Here is a 27966-nt window from a genome sequence, read left to right on the forward strand (position 1 = left end):
CTCCCCTCGCTGACGGCGGACTCACCTCGGGGTGTTGACCCAGACGATGCCGATGTGGCAGAAGAAAATGCACTCTTTGTCTTTCTGGTTCTCGCAGGAGCAGCGTTTCTCTCGCCGGTGGGCCGTGTGGGGGAGCTGCGCCCGGGGGCCCTCCTCCGCTGTGGGGCTCGTGATGGAGAAGGTCGAGGCTGAGGAGCACAAGAGGAAGAGGGGGGTCAGTTACCAATGTTTGTTTTAGTATTGATTATTATGTATGGATTATGTCCCTGGTCATTAAGTGTCACTCAGTCCATCACATCACTGAAGTCGTACTGAGGTGATTGAGGGAGTTTAGCTAACCGCTAACCGCTAACCGCTTCAGCTGAAAACATCCAAACACAACAGATTCGATATTAAGTAGCTTCACTAGGTTTGGTAATTAGACCTGCTGTGACATGTTTCTGTTGTCTTGGTTACGTCGAGCTGTCATGAAGACGTCCCACACACACTCATTACCACTCACTCACGACCATGACCGGTGCCAACTCTTACCTCGAGAGCTCTCAGACACATTTTCTTTTAAAAGATTTACATTCTTATTGAGATTCTGTTTAATGTTGCTCATCACACTGCAGTGGGCCAGTCGAGCTGCACCAGCGGGCCCGAGGAATAAAACCTTTTAGTCATTATTTGCTTACAGCTCTCCTCACCCCCGACACCTGTAGCATTGTTCTCTACTCCAGACTGCTCGACAGCACCGTCCTGTGCAGACGCCGTCATGGTGGCCGAGGTCGGAACAAGTGGCGGACCGATACGATTTTTCCAGGGTTGATACCGATACTTAGTAAAATATAAATATCTCAACAACTATCAGCTGAATCCTTCAGAAGCATTCATTAAACAAAAGATAGAAATGAAGTTCAGTTTCTCTAATCTGTCCAGAGTGAACCCTCTTCCCAAGAAACTCAATAAAGGATCTCTGAAAAATAAAACATAAAGCCAACATCTCCGATGCCGTCGTAGTTTCCTCTGGTACCTGTCAGCTGATCGTCGCCTGATCGCTGCAGGCTAACGCTCAGCTAGCTGTGACATCTTTAAAGTTTTTATTTCTCAGGTTGGCACAGCAGACGGGCGGAGAGAAGAAAACACCGGCTGATCCTGCTCGAATCAAAATCATGACCCACAGATTCTGATCGGATGAAGACGTGTTGATACCAGGTGTGACCTTCTGTCTTTGCTGCACAGCGACCAGCACGAGATGAACGTAGTCCTGTAACTCTACACCTGATCTCCGTCTCTCAGGCTTCATGCGCACATGTCCGTATTAAAGAAAGCACAGAGCTCATGAAGCCTGGAGGCAGCAGCAGCCTTTGATCCTGCTCTGCGTGCACACACGGGAATGTTTGGGCGTCCACAGACGGACTTAAACGATTTACACATAGGCACAAAATAACACCTCTCCTCACCATAGCTGGTATAGGTCTACTCTTTACACCGCCGTGTCACACACAATCAAATATTTGAGGCTGTTATTCGTGTAACGTTTCCAAAGAAGCTCAGAGAAGCTTATTTTCCCAGAGACACTTGGACGTCCAAGCCCTCAGTCTGACATCAGTCCCAGGACGCTGAAGTCAGTGTGGGCACTTTGGGTCTTTTTTGTCTCCAACAATATTAAAAGTTTCATGGCTTCGATTGCTCAACATCACTATCAACCAAGAGTAAATCAGCCATGAGTCAGAAGTCACAGAGGACAGAAAGAGACGGAGCAAACATGTCAACGTGTCCCGAAAGAGCAGAATCTGACAAAGTATCTTAACTGCAGAGACACTCGGAGGCTTTTTTATGTCCTCTGACAGGATCGCAGGGCGTCGCCTCGTCTCCCGCTCCAGCTCCACTCGGACAGCTGAAGTCTGCTTCATGCTCCATTATCGTATGAAAACAGATACATCCACCTCAAGATATGTAACTGTCACTGTTCAAGTTCTTCAGGTGTCCTTCACATTAGCATGGATGTTACACAATACAACCACAAGAGGGCACCGCTCAGAGTCAAGCGCTGTTCTGTAGTAACCGTTCGGCTGCATCCATATATGCGGACATCTCCGGTCTTGCTCACATTGGCCTCGCAGCCTCGACATGTTGACGCATCACAGTACGTACGACTGAAGTCCAGAGGGTGAGCAGTGGATGCAGCCTTCGTCTCCGTGAAGTAACATCGTACAGATGTTTGAACTCACAAAGTTCTGCCATTTTAAAAACGTCTTTCTCTCGTCTCGTGGTCGTGTGTTGCTTGAACTATTGGCTACATGATAACTGGAGGTACGACTGTTGGTCCGTAATGAAATGTGCAGAAATACATCGGAAACAATCAGAGTGCAGACAGCAGCTCCATCTGTATCTGTATCTAATGCTGACCATAAGTCGCCTTCAGCGTAACTTTCTGCGAGGATTTTTCTTTGTGACCGTTGGAGAGCAGCGGGGTGAAATGTGAGCGTGACGGCCCGGAGCAGCTTCGAGCGGCGGGAACAAGCAGGAGCGTCGTCAGGCTCAGTCGTCGTCTCGTCACAGAAGACAAGAACCTCACTTGAGAACAGCTGGTCCATGTGTTTGCTGCACAGCTCAGGATGTCTGTTCGCAGGGTTCATTCAGTTTCTTGTTCAGGGCGACCAGATGTGACTGGGTGAACTGGGGACAGGGGAGTTGGGGGCGTGTCTACTCACAACGGCAATGATTAGTCTAAACTGATTGTTGAAATTATTTTTATTCACGTCAGATAAACACTGACTGTGTTGTATGTTTGCCAAACAGAAAGTTCTCTCTTCATTAACTGAAGTGTCTGTCACTATGAAACAGAACCAGAATGACGGGGACACTGGGCTCCGTGTCAGCGACGGATGGTTTCATTTCCCCCCCGTTGTTTCTTTTACAACGTCGTCCTCGCAGGAGCCGTTAGTTCACTCCCGGTCCGACTGTAAACAGCTAATATGACAGCGGCCGTGATTCACGTCGGACACAAACTGCTGCAGAGCTGACGACACAAAGTCCTTCGCAACCATCAGAACTTCATGTTTTGTTTGGCTGTAACTAATCACAACTCTGGTTCAGTCTGATTCTGGGGACAGTCGGGACAGTCGGGACCGTCAGGACCGTGTGACGGGTCCAGAGCTGATCCGCTGACGACGGCGAGACGAGCGGAAAGCTCCAGAAAAAGCCAGAAGTGGACTCAGTGACGGACGTGTTCAGAGCGCGTTCAAAGGAAATGTAGTTTATGATGTGTAATTATTTCTTGTACGTGTATATAAATATTATATCTTTGTATATCTTTCTTTTCTTTTTATTGGTAATTATATTTGGATTGATTAGTTTTCATGTTGTGTGTTCTTCTTCTTGTTGTCCATCACTTTTTGTTACATTTCCCGAATGATGAACGAGTTTCTTCAGCGTGTCACTGTTAAAGACATTCTGCTCTGTTCAGGTTCATGCGTTTATTTTGAGCTCCTACTTGAACAGATCTACATGCTTGAAGCTGAGCCTGACACACCTGTCAGTGTTCACCTGCACCTGTGTGACCCGACACACTCACCTGTCATCACAGCAGCTTCCTGCCAGACTCGCATCATTACTGCGTCACTCAGAAAGAGTTAACAGAAGAATGGAGCTGCTGTTCTCAGAGCTCATCAAACCCGTTCTTCTTACAACGCACCTGAGTGTTTTATAGAGTTACAGTTTTATTACCCGGGGATGCTCATGTTTTCATTTTCATACTTCACATTAAAGGTGTGACGAGGACGAGGAGGAGAACTGATGAGGATATTTCATCAGGCACTTTTCAAAAACTAATTTACAAAATATGTAAAATGAGAAAAAGTCCAAATATCTGAGAAGTAAGAGGACAAGGACATGATATTAACTCGCCAATGAGTCCTCGTTTTGTTCACAAGCCAGGAAACTAATTAATACACGAGGAATTAAGACTCAAAGTTGGGTGTCATGTGACTGACAGGTAGCCGAGCTAGCTCTATATCGTTAGCAGGCTAATTTGTTAGCTTGTTGAGTGCCTGGTTACCTCCGCTGGCTGACAGTGAAATGTTACTTCGACTGTTGAAAATTCATTCTGAAGGTGTTCATAATAAAAAGATCTTTAATGACGTCGTGGTGGTTCAGCAGAGTAAACGTCACGACACCTCGTCCCTGGAAACAAACTCAAGTCCTGCTGAGCTTTTTTCACCATTTAATGATGAATTCTGTGTTTTGGACTCAGTGTGTTGGTGGGTGGATCTACAGGACATTTTAGAATAAAAGTTTGCTGGAGTCTGATGAACTAATGAAACCACCGGACACTTTACTGCTGAGTTGGTAAAACGCTGCACACTCGCTGTTTGTTAGCTTGTTGCTCTCTTCACTCAGCTGTGTTTGTACTGAGCTAACAAAGACGTTTGATGAGTGCGATGGTGGTTTTGAGCAGAGAAAACAAGTTATCTGTTCATTTGGAAGATAAACACTACGTCAACCGAACACCTCGGCCTTTTTATCCTACTGAATAACCTATATGTTGGATTTATGAGAGCAGTGTGCAGCGAGACATTGTGTTCTCTGGACTGGCTGCACGCTTGGAAGCTGAACAGTGTTTATCTCTTCATCTAGAGTTTGTCTTGCAGCGCGAGTTCACAGAAAACAAACACGACCTTCCAAATTGTTTGCACGGTCTCCTGCCGAGCTGCCAAACCAAACTGGGCTGAACTGAGGCGTTTTGTTCTGACGGAGGAGAGAATGTGATGGGTATTAATCCATTCGGCTCTGAGATGTCACGCCACTCATTCACGGTCATCACATATCCACCCACCACCACACACACACACACATTCACAGCCCAGTGCAATATCCTGGTCGGAACCACCTGGAGAACCGGCCCGGGTTCACATATACAAGGTCAGTCAAAAACAGGCTGGAGCCACGAGGTCAGAATCTGCAGACAAAGAAGTCGCCTATACTGGTTACTGTTTAGTGTGTTTGTAACATGTGACATGTTTAGATCAATAAAATGTTTCTTCTTTCATAAATTGAGTGTAAATGGTGAAATCAGTGTAAACAGTGTGTTCAAACAGCTGCTAAATGTTGGCAGGTAAGACTTTAGCACTTTAGACACAGAAGCAGACAGGCTGGTACAGCCATGCTGCCACAAACTGACACTTTTTACAAGGAAACAAACAACTGACTGTTTTCATTTAATGCTGAAGTTACAAGAAGGAGACAATGATTCAGAGTCTGTCAGAGACAGAGTTTCACTACGTTACAAAGTTTGTTTTAACTCAGCAACTCTTAAAATCACGTGATCTGTTAATGGAGTCTGGTGATGTTGTCGTTACTAAATCAGTGTATAATCCATTCTTCTTCTTCTCTGCACACACGCTGCTCACAGAGTGTGGCGACATGCGGCCCGGACCTCCTCACACATCGTCAGTCATCATCTCAGTTTAATATCTCGTCCTTCTGGTTTTTCTGCTTTCCAGTTCCCCACAGCTGTTTGGAACAATAAGCTCATTATTTTCACTTTATTACATTATATTTTTTTTAAATAATACGTAAACACCATGCGGCCACAGCCATAATCACTGTAACCTGTGAGGCAGCTTCTTTAATCACTTCCATCTCATCTGAGTCACCTCACACAGAGCAGCAGCAACTGAACAAATGACGTGACATCATTACATCATAGTGCATGTGTTTGCACAAGTGTGTGTGTGTGTGTGTGTGTGCGTGTGTGTGAGTGTGTGACTCAGGAACACCAATGAAGAGACCCAACCTCCAACCAACAACCAACAACCAACCAAGATCCATTCCTCCAGCACGACCAGCAATATACTCAGTCAGGACTGTAGCGTTGTGTTTCACCATCACTTGTTCAGTCTTCAGGAACATTATATAAAATCGTTACAGGTGATTATAAGATCATGAACTGGGTTTTCAACCAACCAACCAACCGACCACATGTATAAGGTCTGACTATTGGCTTTTCAGCTGAGACCTTTCAGGAGAGAATCGTATTTAATTTACAAATACATTTTCGTTCCACCCCTAAAAGCAGCACAGTTGCTGGTTCAGTTCAGTTCTCTTTAGCTCCTGAGGGCAGATCGTGTTGCTCCTGGAAACCCAGCCGTCTAATACAGCACAATCACCGACCGCCAACCTGCCACCAACCGCCCACAACAATGTGAACATTTAAGTCTTTGTTAGATCCATCAGTGGTCTCATGTCGCTGCAGAGCCGCTCTAACAAAGACGTTAAAACAAACTGCACAGCCCCTCGACTTCACGTCCAGAATGAGACAAACCACAAATAACACTGTTCCAGAGTTTAAAGAAAAACACATGGTTTTTAACCAAATTATGGAGGCATGAACTGTTCACTGGGAGCTGTCGAGAAAACAAACCCTGACAGGAATTTGCTGCAATTTAAGATTTTTCAATCCAGTCACCATTTTTTGTCCTGATTTCCCATTTCAGGTGTCGGTGCCAACGCTGCCTTGGATATGTGCCAGTCTCTCTCTGTACGGGAGTGAATGCGACTTCAGCTTGTACGCTGAAAGTTGGCAGTTTATTGCTTCCTTGCTGAAGGCGAAGGATCATACTTTATAGACTTCAACATATAACTTTTTCCTAGACGTAAGGTTCCTGTCTCCGCTTTTGGCACCCAGTCAATCCTCCGAGCAGCCCTCATAGCGATGCACGCTTCCTGCTCCCATAATTTCATTTACTGTTTTCTGCTCTCAGAGTGCAGCTATAATTTGTGTGCCAGATTGCATACTTTGTGTACATGTGCATGCAAACGTCTGTGTTGGTTTGATTCTGTGGCTCTGGGAAAAAAAAGAAAAGAAAAAATGTGGGAAACCTCAAGAGGCAAAACCCGTGTTCAGGCTCCGCGGAGACTGCCAAGCCAAAGTTTAATTTCTTGCCCTGTTATGAGAGAGTCTGCCCGGCTCCATGGGGTTCGACATTATTTGACAATATACAGGCGGATGAGCTGCCTAATCCAGGAGCTGGCTGTTTGGATTGGCAGGAGCCGCTCTGCAGGTAGAAGCCTCCCAAAAACATGAATTGTGTGATTGTGTGCACAGAGAACACAGTCTGGAGGTTTTAACACCATCCGGCGTGTTGTTCATCCGGCGTGTTGTTCTAGCACTGCTGGACTCAAGTTTCTTGGGAGCTAATAAAGGTGCTGAGGCCGACCAGAAGGCCAGGCTAAACTCCCAGACTCATTTGGATCTTTTGGAAGTCAGATGTCTCCAGACAGGCTGGAGAAGTCTTACTGGGCTGAAGGTGGTAAGAAGCGTTTTCTCCTCTCCATCAACAATCCTTGAGGGCACTCGACCACCGCTGGACCTGCTGCACCTTCTGACCTTCAGTGAGCCCAGTTATGCAAAGTGAGGGCGACAGGAAGCTGTTTAAGGTCGAGGTTGAAGAAAGTTCACCCCAACATAAACATTCGGTCATTATTAGGGCTGGGTGTCGTTAAGAAATGCTGATACTTTACTCATACCTCGACCTCCACAACGGTTCCTGAACTTTTTTCCAATCCAAACTTTACATTACCTTTACAGGCGCTGAGCTCCGTCTCTGGTCGTAGCCTTTCCTGCAAACCTCAGGACAGCCAATCACCACCACTAGGTCTTCTCACAACAAGCACGCTGCATGCGTATGAGATTAACTCCTTAGATATTCAAATCTGGTATCAGACATTTTTTGAGACTCGATAAAAGATAAAAGTATCGATGCTCGATACCCATCCCTGTTCATCATCGTCTCCTCCTGATGATATAAAGTCAGGCTCAGCCATCGTCTCCGCCTGATGATATAAAGTCAGGCTCAGCCATCGTCTCCTCCTGATGATATAAAGTCAGGCTCAGCCATCGTCTCCTCCTGATGATATAAAGTCAGGCTCAGCCATCGTCTCCTCCTGATGATATAAAGTCAGGCTCAGCCATCGTCTCCTCCTGATGATATAAAGTCAGGCTCAGTCATCGTCTCCTCCTGATGATGTAAAGTCAGGCTCAGCCATCATCTCCTCCTGATGATATAAAGTCAGGCTCAGCCATCGTCTCCTCCTGATGATATAAAGTCAGGCTCAGTCATCGTCTCCTCCTGATGATATAAAGTCAGGCTCAGCCATCATCTCCTCCTGATGATATAAAGTCAGGCTCAGCCATCATCTCCTCCTGATGATATAAAGTCAGGCTCAGCCATCGTCTCCTCCTGATGATATAAAGTCAGGTGAAGTCTCGTAGTCCACAGAACATTTCTGGAGCTTCACAGTAAAACAGAGTTGCAGCGTTCTGCTGAACACCTGAAGCAGCTGGAGATGATTTAAACATCAGATGTCTCCATGCAGCTCGTCTGCTGTGACCACAGTCTGAAGAAACAAGTATGTCTCCGGCCTAAGAGATCGTTAGGTAATCAGGAGGACATGACAGGAGACAAGACACCATCACTGCCAAACAGATCTTTTCCCAATGCAACATAAATGACCACATGGGGCCTTGCATGCACACAACTGCAACTGTTTCCAAACTAAGTGCACAAATTAATGATTGCTCAGAACATAACTGCATTTCATCCAAGCGGCTCGTCTGTAGATTCGATAGAAGTGTAGGCCTACGTTTTAAACTCATCCAGATCCATGCATTATTCATACATACATAAAAAACACATTACACCACACAATGTTGAAGAGAGTGAGAAAAGATTCCTGGATCTGTCGGATATTTGTCGGTATAAAACGTTACACTTGCAGCAGTCAAGGTGACGGCAGCAGGAGCACAACAGGCCAGAATAAATCTGAAAACAAGCCAGTCAGCATTACAGGCTGTGATAGCAGCAAAGACTTGGCTGAAGCACTGAAAACTTATTATTTACAGTTTGATACTCCCGACTTTGCAGATGAACTTGGAGAAGTATGCAAAGAGTCGAACCAGATGTTTGATGCTCACGATATCAAAGCAGAGGCAGTGTTTCAGAAAAATGAGACAAATCAGACCTCAGGGTTGGATCGTATCATCGTTCAGGTATTGCTCCGTTATATGTTAACGACTCTGTGAAGCAGTGAACGTTCAAAGACGTCGACGGACTCAGCGTTGTCCTGGTGGCTGAAAGGGAAAGGAGCGAAAAGACTTCAGAGCGGTGCGACTGACATCACTGCTCATGGAGTCATTTAAATGGCTGGTCGAAGGGGAACTTTGGTGATGATGCTGGAGGTCTTGGACTCCATGTGGAGCTCAACAGTGATCGCCATCTCGTGAATTTCCTATTAATTCAATCCACTGATGATCGGTGAAATCATTATTTGAAGCGTTTCAGAGGTGGACAAAAGCCAACCAACTATGATGAAAGATGAAAGATACAACGCTGAGTACGAGTTTGTTCAATCACTCGTAACCGCTGCACATAATTCCTTTCCAACAACATCCGACTCTCGTTTTTCCTCATTTTTAGAAATCGCAGCAGGTCAGAAACAGACATCAGGTCGCTGTGTGGTAAACGTAACGTAAATGACTTGATCGTTACTCGCTAGCTGACATGCCAACAGGGAGCTCCACCAATCAGAGACGTCGCTGTTACGCTTCGGGATTGTGGGTAATGTAGTGCGAGTCTCAGAATTCAGACTTTAAAGGTTAAAGTCAGAATTACAGCGGCCCTAATCCTCTCCTGAAGAGCGGCATCAACTCAGGTATGACATCACTACGAGCTCCGACTTCTGAGGTAAAAGAAACGCACCGTTACATCAGAGCAAACCACCAAAGTTAACAATTAACAGACTGGTTTAGCTAATTTAGTACTGCCGCTGTTTGAACTGTCAACATAAATCTTATAAATATCCGTTTCCATACAAGTTGACCATGTTCAGGTAGAAATAAAGACAGTGTGTCATTGGTATGAAGCGGCCGTGTTTGGACTCTCCTGTCGTTCCCTGACTTCCACGAGTTAAACCATCTTGATTTGAGGCGTCTGCTTTAAGAAGGTTTTACAAAGCAAAGACATCAAGACATTTTCCCCAGCTCAATCAGCCGCTCCTGTAGTTACATGGGCTATTAGCTTTTATTTGGTGTCTAAGGTGTTTAGAGAAAGAGACTCTGGTGTTGCCCTGTGATTTAAAGGCTGCGTTTTCTGCAGCAGACCCTAATAAGCCTCAGATGTCTGGCTGTCAGACACGATGACACGAAATAGGCAGCAGAGATAAGGACTATCTCTGCCGGACGAGGTGGAGAAAGACGGATGGAGAGGCCGAAGAGACAGATGGAAGGGTAATAAACGTATGGACAGTGAAGAGGTCAGGAGGCAGGAAGGTCGAGAAAGAGGAGATGTTGACAGAGGGGAGCTCTGAGATTCCTCTGAGGCCCTCGAAGACTTACAAATATTTCTTTAACCTGATGGAGGTGACATCTGCCCAGGATTCAGCGCTCGGTGCTGCACAGATGTCAGAAAGTTCGTTGCTGTGACTGTAATGATCGTGTACAGAGTTAAACAAAGAGGGAATGAGTTGAGTTATTGCTGCTCACGACTCCAAACCACAAGCCCGACTTTTTTTAATGACAAGGTCAGCGTAAGTAGCAGCGCACCTCTCCCCCCCTCAGCCTCAACGTTTATCCCCACAGCTTTGAAACTGATGTGCTCTCTGGAGAGTTATGGAGCAAAAAGTGGTCGAACTTGGAATATGGATCGAAGGGAAGACAGTTTTGAGAAAGCATGAGGTATTCATCCTGCTAGAGGACGGCTGCATGAGGGACTACACAGGAGTGATTGCTTTTCTCCCCTTCCTTCAGTGTTAGAGGTTCCTGTGGGTGTGAAAGGTCTTGAAAGAGAAAAAGCCCAAAGTCTGAGCCAACGCGAACATCTCCCCGCCACAGAACACATCACACTACATCACCGTGTCACACATTTGCAGAATTTATGCCCATTATTCATCAGACTGGTTATGATGTATTTTATGTCGTGTGAATATCTTCGGCCTGAGGTAACCACAGACCTCAAAGAACTCACTGACTTTGAAACGAGGGAACCGGATGTGAAAAATGCTTTCAGGACTCATTAATACGCCACTCGCGCCACATTTAGTGGCTGAATGTTATCAAGAACACCTTTAACGTCTGTTTGTATCAAAGACTTTGTGCTCTTTGATCAGTTTTTCAATGATGATTTCTTTGTTTCCTGACACAAAGGGAGGAATTAATAACACCAACAGAATATAACAGTAATTGCTATCTGTATCTGCCCAGAGTTTCACAATCCGCCGACTCCTACATGAGTTACAGACACCACCACTCCTACAAACCAAATGGAGTATTTCCAGGAGGTGAAACGCCTCCGACGTCCACAATCTTCTGTGTTGTGCTGCATGTGTGAAACTCCAGACCTCAGGAAGAGCGCAGTGACTGACTGATTGACTTTCTGTCAAACTTACTATCTTCTCTGACTGGATCATTCCTATAAACGGATCTTAAATTATTAAATCAGCGTGATAATTACTGGCCACTGGAGTCCAGCTGCACTGAAGCTGCTGTGAGCTGTTATATAATACAGACTGTGAATCCACTGATGCAGAAGACCTCCGCTAACTTCTCGCCCTGCACATTTTACACCTGTTTTTTCTCAGTCCTAAATTGGTAATTTCTAGCTGCAGTGGTCAGTCTGCGCTGATAAATCAGGCTCAGTGTCTATTTGTAGAAAACTGCCGTTCCCACCAAAGTTATTACAATTAATCCTGAAGGGAACACAACTGTCTGAGCCACTTTTCATGGTAATTCATTAAGTATTTGTCAAGACACGGCAGCAAATCCTTCTGGAGGAGGTCGAGGAGAATCGATCAATGGATTGTTTAGGAACCAAACTTTGAGCCGACCCATCACACAGAGGTGGATTTATCGGTGGCACCGAAAGAACTGAAGAATTCATCCTCTGGGATTATCAACATCTGTACAAACACACGGCGAACTATTGAAGACAACTACCAGAGGGAATGACTTAAAATTACAATCAGGCCTCATGAAGAGAGCGTGCTAACACAATTTTAACAAGACGTGACACATTAAGTGCAGCTCCTCTGCTGCAGGCAGCACCTCACCCCTCCCAGAGGTAACTGGAGACAGACGCACAGATATCGGAGGTGGGTTTACCTTGATGTTGATGGATCAACACCAGAGTCGTTGCGAGGAGCCAAAAGTAAATGAAGTCCATCCTGAGTCCAGGTGAGAAATCTGCTTGAAGCACTTTAAATTCCTCCTTTCCTCCAGCGATGAGATGTAAAGATATCTACAGCACCGCTCACACACCACACTGCTGAATTAAACACCTGAGCTTATCAAAAGGTTCCCAGACAACACTCGGAGAAAAAAAGACAAAAAGGTCCTCAAGATCAAAAATGTCCACTTGATCCAGTCAGGTAACGGGTCGCAGCGCTGAAGTGGCTCCGACCGGCTGTGTTCTCCTGACGGAGGGAGGCACTGTGAGCGGCTGCAGCACAGCTGTACTGAGCTGGATCACAACAGATGGAGAGAGTGAGCTGCAGCAGAGAAGGGTGGAGGAGGTGGAGACACGGGGGAGGCTCGCTCTGCAGTGAGACACCTCCACAGCCCGAGCGTCATAAATCTCACCCTCTTCCGCCCGCCGCTGACCCGTGTCACGCTCTCATGTGAGCTACGTCTCTCTGCTGGTTCTGTCCTCCTTGTAAACTTAAATCTCTCCCCCGTCCCTCCGGGGATCTCCATGCAGAGTTCACCAAACATGGGGAGCAGCCCTGTTTGCTTTGTGCGCACACACCTTCATCCACGTGTGTTCAGAAGGAAGCAGCATGAATGCTAACCAGTCAAAGCACCAATGAATCGCTGACCCCACCAACAACTGTGAGCTGAAACGTGATGAACTCAGTTCAGACTGAGGTAAAACAAAGCGCACGGCTGTAATAATGTAACAAGAGTCTGATGATTGATAATTTGTTGTTCACAGCGAGCGTTAAATAGACTCTTCATGTCGGACAATGTCCGTTCTGACTCGAAGTGGTTTAAGTTTGTGGACTCAAGTCTCCAGGAGGAGCGCCGGGCTTCGCAGACAGTTTTCATATTGTCCAAACTGTGGCTGAAAAAGACTTTCCCACAAGCTTCAGTAGCCACGTTTCCATAAAATATCTAGTGAATATTAAGTGAACTTTTGAAAGTTCCCCAAAAAAATCCAACTGTGAATCTGGTGCGTTTCCCTGAACTGTTCTGAGTGAATGAACTGGGCCACGTAAAGCGTATCTTGATCGAGGGATGACGCGGTGAAGGCTACGTGGCTACGTGACGCCTGGATGTGGAAACAGCTGATCAGTCATGTGAGTTGAATGTTTGCTACGTCAGAGTTCATCCAGCAAATCTGTTTCCATCAAACATGTTGTGCATCAACTCTGATTCACAAAAGACAAAAACCGAGTGAGTGTTTTTTTGAATTTTGCCGTTTCCACAAAGTTCAGACTGCAGCACTGCCGGACAGCTTGAGTTGTGAGACAGACTCACACGTGACCGCAGTTATACATGTGTTATAAACACAACAACACACAGACAAAGGTTAGTGTCCCCAACCGAAAGCAGTGTCTCTTTTTTGAGATTTTTGTGCTGGCGTCAAGTGTTTTATTTTGAAAATTAACCGGATGTTGCGTTGTTGTTTCGGTGTGTGACTTCCTGTCTGCTCTGTGCAGAAATAGAAGCATTGCGTATCTTCTACGGAAGAGTCCGGACTGCCAGAGCTGCAACGGAGCAGATACACAACGCAGTGGAGCCAGTGAAGGTTAACACATAGACGAGAGTGAAACCTGCTGCCGTGGTGGATCAGAGACGGGCCGAACACGGATCTGGTGGAGTTTGGGGGTGACATCATGAAGGTAAGTGTTTGTGACGAGCTGAACGAAGGTGCTGGGACACCAGTGATTGAAATGATCAATCATCTGATCATCTGACTCCTGATATCGATCTGTACCAGGGGTCGGATGATTAGAAATCAAGGAGACTGAAAGATGATATTTGGGAGCGATATTCATCTGCAATTAAAATAAAAATCTGTGTGTCAAAGTTTCAAACAAACAGAAATAAACTAAATAAGTACAAAAGTATTTCCTTTTTCTGCTTCTTCATGCTTCCTCTCCACTACATTTATTCAACACATTTAGTTACTAGTTACTTTGCAGATTCAGATTACTCAGTGTTTATAGGCTGTTAATTATGACGTGTAACCAATCAGACGTTGTGAGGAAGCTGCGTCAGAGCCAAATTAATTTACTTTATCTGCAATCTGACAGAAAAATCTGAGCGATAATCAGACTGCTGAATATCTGCCCTGATCACTCTACCCCTCGTCCATAAAGAGAGATTTGTTTCCAGATCATGTTGCTGTTATATATTAAACTAGAATAGCACTCAGTAGAGCGTATACCTCCGCCAAGGCCCAACAGTTCCCTTTAATTCAATCAATTCTAATCAAATATCAAACTGGACAGCCGAAACCACCCATAACTGCTTAACTGTGATTCAAGCTCACCAGATTTAAGTTTCAGTGTCAACATTCATGGATTATTCCCTGAGAAGATTAACAAAAACGATACCTGGATCCACAACAAAGGTTGAGGGGTTTATTCTGGGCCGAGACTCGTCCTCCATCCAAGTGAAATCCTGCTGACAAACCAACCAACAAACAGGGAAATCTCTCTTCGACTCTTCGACTCTCGCTGTTCACTGCCTGAACAAATCAACACCTTTCCTCTCTCATCTCCCGTTTAGTTCAGGTTGTGAAAATTAATCAGGCTGCTGTTCAAAAACTTTCCACCTGGTCAACTGACAGAAGGAGCTTCTGTTGTTTTCGCTTGGGTTGGTTGGTTTGTCAGGACGGGTCTCGGCCCTGAATGGACCCCGGTCTCACTTTCTTTCACACACTGTCATTAACTCCTCAGGGAATATCTCATGAATCTTTGCGTGGTATCTACAAATGAGTACAAAAGGGAACAGTTGGTCCTCAGCGGAGGTGTGCACTCTACTAGTTACTTTTGCTTTTAATTACTTTGCAAAAAAGAAAACCCTGATGAGACCTGATGATTGGATACTGTACTGAACAACCATGCTGTTGTGTTTTTAACATCTTGATGCATTTAATCCAACAAAATGATTCTGATGAATTAAAAAGTGCGTAGTATTTCTGTCCACCATCCATCATTTCAGTGTGTGGTTTTCAGCTTCCCCACAACTTTAGCAGTTAATTCTCTAGCGTATTTGTTTTGGAGCAGATTGCTGAGGAGTTGCCTGCACTCACTAAGAGCTATTCTGAGGTCATCTGGAACAAAGTTCTGTACACTGAGCAGGAACATGACAGAACCATAAAAGGTGGACCCTGTTTCTGTCCGTCTTTATTTGGCCCAGTTTAGGGGGAAGCTGTCTCGCGGTCTTTCTCTCAGTCTAACCGAGGAGAGGCCGTTGTGGTAGACCAGATTCATAAAGAGGTTAACGAGGACAATCCAAACATCTGGGAGGCAGATACCATGGTGAGCTCCTTAAAGAGCCTTTTGGTCGGGTTTCCCCAAAATTGCTCCACCAGATCTCGTGAAATTTCCTGAAAGGAGCGTGGCGTCCTGAAATGTAAATAGAAAACTGTGTGTAGAGGAAGTGATTTTCACCACCGTGACAGGAAGAGGCACAGCAGACACAACATTTTCCCCTGTGGAGTGGAACTTCTCTAATTCAATGATAGCTGCAACTTTCCTCCAACCCAAACCAAATGATTCAAAGTCAGTGGCTCAACATGTTGGGAAGCACGCTGATCTTCTTTCTTTTACAGATGACGATCATCAAAGTGGCGTCTGTCACGGACGGAGACACAATTCTTGCTATCTGCTACATCTGCACATGGCGGAGAGAGCATGGTCACGTTCATGGAAAGATTGTGGCGCGGTCAAGTAAAGTATATTTACGGTACAGTTAGGGTTCGGTGACTAAACGAGTGGTTACGTTTAGGGAAAGACTGATTACCGCTCGTAAAAAGAGGAACTTCAATTCCAGGTCTGCAACTGCATAAGTAGTAAAATATCCACAGCACAAGTTTAAAAGTGAAAAATCGTGTCCATGTCGATGAATCCTAAAGATTACATTTCACAAACTTCAGTTTTATGTTGACATTTAATCACTGATGAAATGTGATCGTTAGGGTTCACTTTGGTTAAGGTTTTTCGCGACTGTCTCGTAAACATTAAATCTTTTCCTAACCTTCAAAAACAAGCTCACAAATTCAAAAATGAAAATTCAGTGGTTATCTCCTCACCTCCACGCTGATGGAGTCAGGTGAAGTTTCGTAGTCCCAAATAGATTTGAAAAGAAGTTATTTATATCGTCGACATGCGGTCGAACATTACTAACAACAACACTGTTAGCTCAGCAGAGCTTCCTGATGCTAACACTGTTAGCTCAGCAGAGCTACCTGATGCTAACACTGTTAGCTCAGCAGCTCCAGTGAAGACTTCGTCTTAATAAAGGCTGTAAATGTCATCTATCAGATCAGGTTGTGATCTCGGTGTCACAGCAGACGAGCGTCTGGAGACATCTGATGTTTACATCAAGTCTCCAGCTGCTTCAGTTGGGTTCGGGTCAGCTGTTGCCCTTTGTCCACACTCATATGGATATTTTGCAAAAGGAACATTTCCCTGTATGTTTGGCCTCTCGTCCACACACTAACTGTGTTGTACGTCACTGAAAACAGATTTTTTAAACAACGCTTCCTAAATAGAACTAAAAAAAATATAAATTACAATAATTAGCCACTCCCATTCGTTATGTTTTTAGACTTTACCACCACCTACAGGTCTGGAATACGAGTTTAAGCGTTTGGCATTCTCGTGTGTGTTTGGGGAGATATTGAGTAAAACGAAGGTGGTTTCTTTTTTAAACGGAGGAGGAAATATCTGTATGAGTGTAGACGAGACCTTTGTTCTCCTCAGTCTGTTGTGAGGCTGGTATCCTGCCTGAAGCCTAATTTGACATTTGATGCATCAGATTTGTTCTTGATAAGCTCCGTCTCCACGACCGGCTTACAGTACGTAACTCTCTTATTTTTCTTACAGGTTAAAACTGATGAGATAACTGAGGAGCTGTTAAATGTCTTATCGAACAATTATACAATCATCTGGCCCCAGCGTTGCTAACGGTAGCTAACGTTGATGTTGCTGACGACTAAAAGCAGACGCCATGTGATTCAACCGGCGTCTGCTTTTGAATTATTGATTCACAATCATGATAATGTGAAGGAAAAGAAATTATTCTGCTCTTTTTATCTTTTTAAAAATGTTTAATTACTTTAGTATATACATATGTATGTATTTTTTATATTTATTCTTGAATTTAAATCTAAATTGTGGATTGTGAAGAACACTGAGTTTGTGGACACACACACACACACACACACACACACACACACACACACACACACACACACACACACACACACACACACACACACACACACACACACACACACACACACACACACACACCTTCATCTTACTCTGTGGGTGCAGATAAACAATTTAGAAAGTATGTTTGTGTTTGTGCGAGTGTCTGCATGTCATTTAACCAGCTGTTTGACTTCTCTTCAGGTCGTCGGGCAGGATAATTAGAGAGAAGAAGAAACAAAAGCCTGTCGGGCTCCCCTCGCCCCAAGATACAGCGCAATTATAGAGGAGGTGGAGGTGAGATAATGGGGGAGGAGGGGGAGTCAAACCATCAGTGAAATGAGACATGTTCATAATATATCAGAACATACTGAGAGAGAAATCTGTGAAATTCAGATTTATATTGGAGCACAGTCAGAGTTATGTATGGATTTCATAACAGTTTACTGGAAAGTTAAGTTTAAAATATGGCTGCTCACAGGCAGCAGGCGGTGGTTTATATTTCCCCCACAGTCAAACTCAAACCAGCAGTGATTCAGCCTGCAGAGCCAACACATGTCAGCATGTCTCACTCCCCGGGAAACCTGGTTCACAGGCAGAGTATGAGGAAGGTCGGGGAGATAAAAGTGTCACAGAGAGATCGTTGATGAGCCAGAACGTCATTATGGGGCATCAAAAAGGAAAAAGGCACAGAGAAGTCATAAAGTTGTCCCGTTAAGGGATCTGGTGACGAGACTGAGTCGGTCCGGACTGAAATATCTAACAAAAACATTTGGACATTTTCATCTTGTACAGATATTTATGACCCTCAGAGGAAGGAATCCAACTGACTTTTCATCTCATGCCATCACTAAAGTTTTATGCCGTCCAGTACTTTGTGCACTTTATTACCAAACCTGCAAGACTGAAGACCTTCACACCAGTCTGCACAGAACTGACCAACAGAACTGACAAACAGAACTAACCAACAGAACTGACAAACAGAACTGACAAACAGAACTGACCAACAGAACTGTACATTTTACAGATAATTCACGAGCACTGTTTGTTTCTTTCTCACTCAGAAAGATCTAATTAAACTGGCACGACTTTCAGCAAAGAAAAACCAGAGTCAAAGTCGATACCAGAACTCTGGAAACTCGCGTATAAAAAGGAACTTTCTAACTGAAGTTACGCCCAAAAAAAACAAAAAACGTTTGAAGAAACCAAAAGTGACAGTTGGAATAAGACAAGAAAACAATGGTCGAACTCGATATCATAACTCTGGAACAAAGAGAGCCAGAGACTTAAAATCTTCTGGACTTAACTTGGACATAAAAAAGGAACTTTCTAGCAGAAGTTATGTCCAAAGATACGATGTAGGATTAATGTTTAATTATGAGGTAGATGCATCGACTGTGTTCGACTGTGTTAAATAGTCTCCCACAGGCTCCTGGAGAGCCAGAATGAGGCTCAGGGTAGATCGTACTGGCCGTCACTGTCTTGGCAGATTAGCAAATTTCAGCTGGAGTTTGACCGCAGGACAGACAGAATACTTTACTGTACAGATTCTTCTTCATCCTGCAGTGTCTCTTCCCATCTCTTCTCGGTACGTTTCATTGAGTAGACTAAAGGACATCTCCCTCCCATTCAGTGCTCCACTAAGAGGGAACTACAGCAGATTACAGTTGATTTCAGCAGTCCGTTACATTTGGTGAGGGTGAACATGAATCCACGTTTTAATCCCAGAAGTAAAAAACAAACAATCTCATGGACTCCTGGTGTTTTCCTCCAGACCCCCTCAGCTCCATCAGCTGTCTGGGCCAACAGGGTTGCTTGTTAATCCAAAGAGCCGGCGTCTGTCCCTCCCCTCCCGTCTGTTAGTCCAATTAACCGCCCAGAAAGACAAATTATACATCTGATATTTGCACTAAAAATCAACACCACAAACACGGCCGAGAGATGAAGTTCAGTGACTGGAATTAGCTGAGGTGAAGCCGAGCAGACTGCACGAAGCCGCGCCCTTAACTACACATAAGTTTAAGCCTTAATAAAATGTACATGGGCGAGTTATAGAGAATGATTTCATGAAGGGATTAATAAACTACACAGACCTAAACTGTGTTTTGTACCAGGCTGTAAACATGTTGGACATTTTGACATCTTAAGGGGTTTGACTTGTTTCTGGAGCCTCAAGTGGCCGTTTGAGGAACTGCAGATTTCGGTACTTCCACCTCGGCTTCGTTTCCCAGCCCTGGAGGTCGCAGCGTGGGTAAATGTTGATTGCTGTAGAATAATAACACCAGTGCATTTCCCTGTGAATCTCACTTTTCCCTGAGCTATTCTGCCTGCCAAAGAAAAGCTTGTCCTCCGTCTGTATTTATACGTCTACAGGATTAAGTTGTGTTCAGGTGTTTAACGGCCTGTGATCCCTCTGCAGCATGAGCTTATCCCTGTCGGTATGGATAACTCCAGTGGGAACAGAACACAGGTCAGCGAGGCTTTAACTTTACAAAGACACTGTGATGGTATTGGTTACATACATCATTTGGTATTTCTGCTCCACACAGCATCCTGATGAATAGTCCGACAGCACAGTTCTCTCAGAGAGCAAGAGTTCAAACACATCAGATTTATTACAGACTCGTCCTGAGGACAGTTTCCCTGAAGGATTGAGACCGACGTACCTCGTGTGATTTAGTGTTGGTTGGAGATCTTTTCGCGGGTCGCTCGGGGACTGAGTGAACCACAGCTCGCGGTCCGAGTCTGCCAAAGACTCAAATGACTGTTTGTTTCAGCCAACAACATATGAGAACCAACTCAGATAATAAATCCAAAGCCAAATGATAAAGCGGGGTTTTAATGTCTCCTGGCTCAGTCAAGTTCAGTCTGCTATTGTGTAGCTGTAGTACACAATATAGTACTTACACATTTGTGTAGACGTTGTAACGCTGTTGGCTACTGTAGATACCAACCAATATCCTGGACGAGTCCCTCCCTACCAGATTGTTTTCACTGGAGCAGAAGCAGTTACACTCTGTGGCTTCTGTTTCATGGGGATTTTAAATTAATATGTCAAAATTCCTGGACCCGTCCCTTCATCCAGATCTGCACCAAAAGTTAACAAGGCCTGTTCTGGCCAAACCGACGGACACGGGTGAAAACAAACGCCCGTGGTGGAGGTAGTAAAGCTCCCAAGTATTAATTCTCCATTTTCTGTTTTCACTCTAAGACGGACGGCTATGTGGGAAATTTTACCCAAATGCACTATGGGAAGTCAACACCTCGCCGCTCGTTACTCGCTCAAATACCAAAGTCACAACTCAATCGTCAGATTGAATGTTGGCAGTGCACGCTCCTGCAAAACCACAGATGTGTTGAAACTTTACATTGTTCAGTTTCTTGTTTAGCTTACGCTGTGCTTATGGTCCGGTCAGGTCTAGACACAGAAAACTAAAGGTCATGTTTCAACTTAGAAAACCGGTCTTGTCTAGTGATGGGTCAGGAAGTGCCACTCAATCGAATCGGTGGTTAAATTAGAAATATTCACATATTCACTGGAAGTCAAAAGAAAAAAATCAGTGTCAAGGACCGGAGAGATGAACTAACGAGCTCCAGAGCTCCACTGGTCGGGTGAACGTCTCCGCTGCAGTGTTGCTCTGTGCTTCTCGTTCGTCAACACGAACCGGCAAAGTGTAGAAGAACTGCACGATTAAATCACTTTATTGAGTTAGCCGAGGAGGTCGAGATTTTTTGGCTTCAAAACACCGCTGAGCAGCTCCAGATTTAATATAATGTTCTTGTATTTATTGGGGAAATGCAGGAATTGGCCACCTGTTGAAATCATACTCAGAACAAACATTCTCTGCTTCTCCAAAATACATATTTGCTGCTTTTCACTCGTTAACTTCTGACTGGAAATCTCTGGGCTTTGCACAAAACATCTGAAGACATCGTGTTGGTCATGTGACGATGGAGAATAATCAGCAGATTAAGTGAAAATTACATTAATCGTTTGTTTGTGGCGTTACTGAAAAAATATCTGTTATATATATTTTTACAGGGTGAAAGAGGATCAATAGTTGTAATAATCTCTGTTCTCCATCTTTCAGTCCGGTGTTGCAGCGCAGGATAAACCCCACATTCACATCCGTCCCTCATGTGACGGCCTGATGTTCTGGACTTCTGGTCCACTTACTGTTCCCGGGAGGGGGTGAGGTGCGAGGGTCAGGGGAGGATAGAGGGTTGAGGGGTGGGGTCAGCTTTCAACCAGTAATTACTCATCATCATTATCTCCTCGTGTTACAGAGGCTAAACGGTTCAGTTCAAGCCTGCCATTAAACACCTCGCTTTCACTGCGGGCCGTTTTTTCGGTCACATGAGGACGAGTGAAACGATTCAAGACAAAAGCAGAGCGTGCTTTGGCTTGAAGGGCACGAACAGCTGTAAAGTAGAGCACGGCGGGATGCACGTGTACACGGTGGAGACATCTTGTATTATTTTGAGGAACACGCGAACATGGCTGCTGTTCTTTAATGCATTTTAAAAAAGGAGCGATGTGTAAGATATTTAATGTTAATTTTAAAATGAACGACGTCTATATATTGTGTTGCAGACGGTGTAATAAACTCACAAATGGGCAGGAAATTAAATACTAGTACTTTTATGTTACACCGTCTGAATTTACTTTCAGTGCCGACTACACTTCGGCCTGTCATCTCGGCTTTTTTCATCCCTAACTTAGTTAAAATACTTCACAATTCACAATTCACCTTGTATATATTGTTAATAGTTTATGGTTTGTTTCGTTTTGATCAGTTAGCCTAGCCGTCATTTACACGTAACAGTAGAAAAGTTCAGCCTTCTCTCTGATTTGTGATTTGAATGTTATGCAGCGATGAGGCCGGAGCTTCAACGCTCGCCTTCACTTTGTCCAACAGCTCACAGACTCACTGACGAGCCATAGTGACCCGACAGGGCTCCCACTCCTTCTACAGATCATTTTCCAGGACAGGACTGGTGGACAGACGGGGAGCGCCCATACACCAACATGTTCCTTCATTCATTCATTTATAACCCCGGTGCCTTTTTCTCTCCATGGCTGCCTGAACACCAGTAATATAACCAAGGGTTCAGTTTTGCTTTCAGTAAGAGCGTCTGCTCATATTTTAGTTTACATTAAGTCAACATCTGTATGCACATCAGGTTTTAACATTATACATATTTAAACCTTGCACTAGACTTGCTATGGTAGTCGGTGTTCCCGGTGTTAAACGGTGGTCAGGACACCGATCGCATTACTCAGCCACAAAGCAAACTGTGAAGAGTGAAGTGTTGCTGAAGTATTTACTGTGCAGACAAAACACGCTGGTGGAAGATGATGTTTCAGTTTTGTGATCTGATTGTGAACATCTGAACATTTCAGTGTCATCAGACATTTTCAAAGTGAACTTCTCGAGCTGAAGGAAAGAATAATGAAAACGTAGGACGATGATGATCGAACAAAGCTGGAATGATGGAAATCAGAACATTTCAATGTGATGTTGTTTGTATTACCTGCAGGTTTTTACTAAGTACAATAAATCTCTTTTGTTTGTAATGAAAAGACTTCGGGAGGAGGACAGTGATCAGACAGACAGACAGACAGACAGACAGACAGACAGACAGACAGGTGCTACGGCTGCAGGCTGATTTTAGACAAAAACACAACAACGGATGTTCTGAGCTCCCGTGAACAGAACAACCCGATGGGTCCGAGTATGAAAACCACCTAATTCTGCCTGCAAATCCTCCTCATATTTACTGTCCACCAGTCAAAGACCGGATCAACATTCCTGAGAGAGGAGGGAGACGTTTGATCTTCAGCGAGATGAAGAAAGTTCAATTAACTCGCAATAATTCTCATCTACTCATATAACCACAGGAGACGGATGTGAAGGTGGTGCTCGAGGACAGATGTCGTCCTCGGGCAGCTTTGGGAACATGAATATTAAAGTAAAGTTCAGGACAGTCTTGAATCTGCGGAGCGTCTCTCACCGTCTGCTGCTTCTTATTGGATCTCATTCGGTCGTCAAACCGTTTTCTCTCGTTTCTCCCCGTCGCAGGGAAAACTTCCCCACATGTTCCAGGTCAGGCCGAGGTATCAGGGAGAGAAAGTGCTGCCAATTCTTCTAACTGATGAATGTTCAGTGTGCATGATTGAACACAGTGAGCTCCCTCGAGGCTCACACAGATGGCGCTCGCTGTAAAAAATGCTTTCTTCTCAGCTACCGAACAGAGCTCATCGTCTCAAGAGATCATCGTTTCATTTGAATAATGGGGAACACATATTCACGCAGGCATGCAGGAAAACACAAGCCACAGTGTTCAAAACAGGCCTGTGGTCGTCTGGGCAGGTTGACCGCTCCATCTGGGCTCGTGTAATTACCCCTCGGTGTTAAAGTGAGGTCGCTTCGATCCAGGAAGTGCTCCTGCCTGTTTTCCAGCTTTGTTGTTGCTGCGTTTCAGTCGTGAGCCGGTGGGATTCTGCTGGAGAACGGACCACATCTGACGGTCTGCTCTGAAGCCTCCCCTCCTACACACCTCCTGCCCTCTGCATGCCAAACACCCACCTAAACCCTCAACCCACAACCCCAGCCCCGAGCTCCCCCTCAGTCTGTGAGGGCTTGTGTTAGCGTCGCTCTCAGCAGCGAAGCCACTCGGCTCCAAACAGAGCCAGAACCTAACGACATGAAGCCAGAAGAACAAAGTAAACTCAGGAAAAAAAAGATTTTGACACCTATTTTCCTTCTAAACAGAAAAATACAATCGTACACCGTCTGAATTCAAGTTTCTCTCTTTGACTGAACTCAGACGACTTCTATCTCCTCGTTAACTCATCATAAAACGCGCTTCATTAACCTGGACAGCAACATGTGAAAACACTCGTCACCGGCTGCTGGAGCCAAAATTATAAAACTCATTGTTTTATATTCAGGTGTTCACACAAAACAGGAAACATGCAGATTTATAACCCTTCACACGTCTGTCCCTCAATCAGTCTTTCCGACTGTCCCCACAATTTACTATAAATGTCTTTAAACACGCCCAGTTAGCTGGTTCACATATAAAGGGACAGGTTCTGGTTTAGTTCTGAGGAAGAAGCAGCATCATTTTACAGACTGAAGTAATGACTGATCAAACTGATGAACAATAACCGGTGTTATTTGGAGGCTTAAGTTCTGACATCAGCAACAAACTGGCAGAGAGTTTAGAGGAGGAAAAAAAAAAGAGGCTAATTTCTGCTCACAGTGATGGCGTGCAGCTCCTGGAGGAGGAGAGGGGATCCTCGCTCTCCCCACTCCATGAGCTCATCACGGGCCAGAACATCAGTCCAGTCCCTGAAAACTGGCTCTCACATAAACTGCACATCTAGCGACGCCAAGGCAGCCATTTTATCATGTGACACAGCCATGACGCACCTGCAGCTGTTCTTACTCCACAAGTTACTATCAAAATGTAATATATTACATATTACTATGAGACGGGAATAAATATTACAAGCCTTTTATTTTAGTCCACAGAACATTAATGCATGGTGTGATTCAACAATGTAAATTAAAGTGTCCTCGGAGGATCAGGCTTCATCGTCAGGCTCATTTCAGTCACACCGAGACTGAACACAGCACTGATGGGCTCGGCTGTATTAAACACACAGAGCCTATATTAATATGTTCATGTTGGTGTGGATGGGTTCTTAACGTGGACTGTAACACAGATTTGTACATTGAAGAGAGAAAACAACTTCTCCATAAACGAATGGCACAACACAGGAGGGCCAACTCCTCAGGTCCAGACTCTGCTGTCCACCTACATCTGATGGAGACAAGTCATTCCTCTGAGGACAACAACGTAAACATCTTGTCCAGAGAAGACAGATGGTTTGAAAGAGAGAGTAAAATAATCCATCTATGTCAAACTGGAACGACCGAGGTGGACTAAGACATCACTGATCACCCACCTACAATGCAGCACTGAGTTCTCTCCAGACAGCTTAACAACCATTCACACCTGGGCTCACCTGGCCTTAGTGACCCACATGGAGGCAGGCTGGACCAACTCTGTAAGGACACTCCCACACTGTGTAAGGGCACTCCCACACTCTGTACGGACACTCCCACACTACATAAGGACACTACCACACTACATAAGGACACTCCCACATTATGTAAGGACACTCCCACACTGTACGGACACTCCCGCACTACATACGGACACTCCCACATTATGTACGGACACTCCTCAACTCTGTACGGACACTCCCACATTATGTACGGACACTCCTCAACTCTGTACGGACACTCCCACATTATGTAAGGACACTCCCACATGCTGTAAGGACACTCCCACACTACATAGGGACACTCCCACACAGAGTTTAAAAGCCTGCAGCTGCTCCAGTTAGTTAGAACTGGAGGAGCCTCTTGGTTGAGAGGTGAAATGTCTTCGAGGAGTCCAGTTGCCTACGATACAGCACTCAGAACGGGCTTTAAGTGTTGAATCTGAATCAAAGAGCCGTTTCTTATTAATTTGTTCCAGCTTGTTTTTAGTTTGAGGCTGTGATTGAGCTCCATTAACAGAATGATTAGTGATCGCTCAGAGGCAAAGGATGAATGTTGAGAACATCGAGGATGAGCCACACAGAGTGACTGAAAACAGAACATTAACTTCATAAATACTGAAAATAAAAAAGTTTCAGACGCTCGGCAGGTGCACATCAGGGACTCGTTAAAATATAACAAGGCGTCATCACAATGTGATGTAATGTTGTGATGTTTACTGCCAATTTATTGATTTTATGTCTAAAGGAAATGAGACGGATTAGTCCTCTTTTTTTCAACCATCAAACCAGATGTCACCGTATAAAAGACATGAAATGATGAATAAATAAAAGCAGCTGGAGACCACAGGACGCACCGAGAGCTGGAGAGTCCAGACTTGTTTTCATTGAGTATCGAGTGACAGCAGCAGGTTTTATTGAATCCCACAGCAACCACAAACCCAGTAAACCACCTTCTCATCCAGGTTTTCAATCAAACGCAGGAGAACTTGAAGATCATGACAAACTGAGAGGTTGGGGCGTGGATCATCAATGATTTAGTGAAATCGTATGTTTTTCTCGTTTGCTAAGAGAAGGAAAATATGATCCACAGGGTGCACATGTTTAAGGCCGTCATTACCCATAGTTCATCTGTTTGATGGTGAAGTCATTTGTTTGTCAGAGCAGGTGGCAGACACGTCACACTGTGCAGATTAATGACTCAAACCTCATGTTCACGCACATTGAAATATGTAATCACACAGTTTTCATCAGCTGTATAAACCTCGATCGATGTTGAACTGCTTGTCGTCAGATTTCCTCTCAGTCAGACATGAGCTGCAGTAATCACCCGTTTGCATGTCAGAGTTTCCGTCTGCTCCAGCTGCCCTTCAATGAAAAGAGGATGTAGTTTTCTCCCAGGAGGCCAGAGAAGCCTCCGTAGACCACATTCACAAGGCGGCCATTTTCCTCTGACGAGATGTCCGTCTGCTGTGTTCCACTTGAAACCAAACTGAAAGACAAGGCGACCATCGGGAGGGACGTCGAACCATATTCAAGGTAAAACAACCCATTTGAGAACCCATTAGCTTCTGTTAGCGTCAACTTCTTCCTAGCTAACATTTCTTTTAACACCTGAAGGTCGACAGGTGCGCGGGAGAGGACTGAAGGCCGACAAAACCAGGAACAAGACTCCCGCACACTGTCCACTTCACTTGCATCTAACAGGACAATGTGGGAGGCTGTCTGAAGTAGGGTTGTGGACTCGCGTGGCCCAATCAGGCCACACCGCAGACAGACGTCCCTCAAAATCCCATCAAACACACCTGGACCTACACATCTACGCCACTGAATGAAAACCATCATAACAGGAAAAGTTCACATATCAATCCATGTACACAGTAGAAATAGTACAACAGTATAAATGTGATACAAAAGTAGGTTAGAGCTGAATGTGTCTTCAAGAGTCGTTGAACAAAAAGGACATCAACTTACACGATACGATAGTAAAGAAATAAATTAACTGTAAAATATCAGCACACATCTTCAACAAATGTATTTAAGCCTACTGGATATAATGTAACAGCAGGGTTAGCTAGGAGGAGACTGATGCTAATGTTAGCTGACAGGTTATCTAATATGTTGTCTTACCTTAGCTTATAGCCAGCTGATCATCACTGCTCATCATTGTTTCGGTGGTAAAATTATGTTAATTTGTCGGCTTCATACGACTCGCAGCATCACAACATTTGACCTTGAGCCGGAGGAAAATGGCCGCTGTGTGAATATGTCCGTTATGTGTGTTATGTTTGTGCGGATACTGACTGTTAGGATCAGTACAACTCAAACAAAAATGTCAACACAAGCATCTTTGAATTAAATGTTGGTCTGAATAAGAAAGTCTGGTCTGGTCCAGCTCATGTTTCTGTATACTTCTGCAGCGCGTCCTCGTCTCCGGAGCTGCAGTATAAAACACACCTCTGTAC

General features: G+C 44.7%; 1 protein-coding gene across 2 annotated transcripts in view; it reads right to left on the reverse strand.

Annotated features, from left to right (window-relative positions):
• LOC311271245 (endothelin-2) overlaps window positions 1-27966 on the reverse strand; it is a 44135-nt gene that overhangs the window by 10425 nt on the left and 5744 nt on the right. Inside the window, exons 2-3 of one of the 2 annotated variants that reach the window (XM_084376849.1) lie at window positions 26832-26993; window positions 26-188 (exon numbers count right to left, since the gene is read on the reverse strand). In XM_084376849.1, coding sequence (XP_084232975.1) covers window positions 26-188; window positions 26832-26841 — 173 coding nt within the window. In that variant the 5' untranslated portion in view covers window positions 26842-26993. Of the gene's footprint in view, window positions 1-25; window positions 189-12142; window positions 12514-26831; window positions 26994-27966 lie in introns of those variants that run through there. The other variant, XM_084376848.1, reaches the window with a different exon arrangement.

The sequence above is a fragment of the Pagrus pagrus genome, assembly GCF_965226575.1.
Source record: "Pagrus pagrus genome assembly, chromosome: 16".
Classification (NCBI taxonomy): domain Eukaryota; kingdom Metazoa; phylum Chordata; class Actinopteri; order Spariformes; family Sparidae; genus Pagrus; species Pagrus pagrus.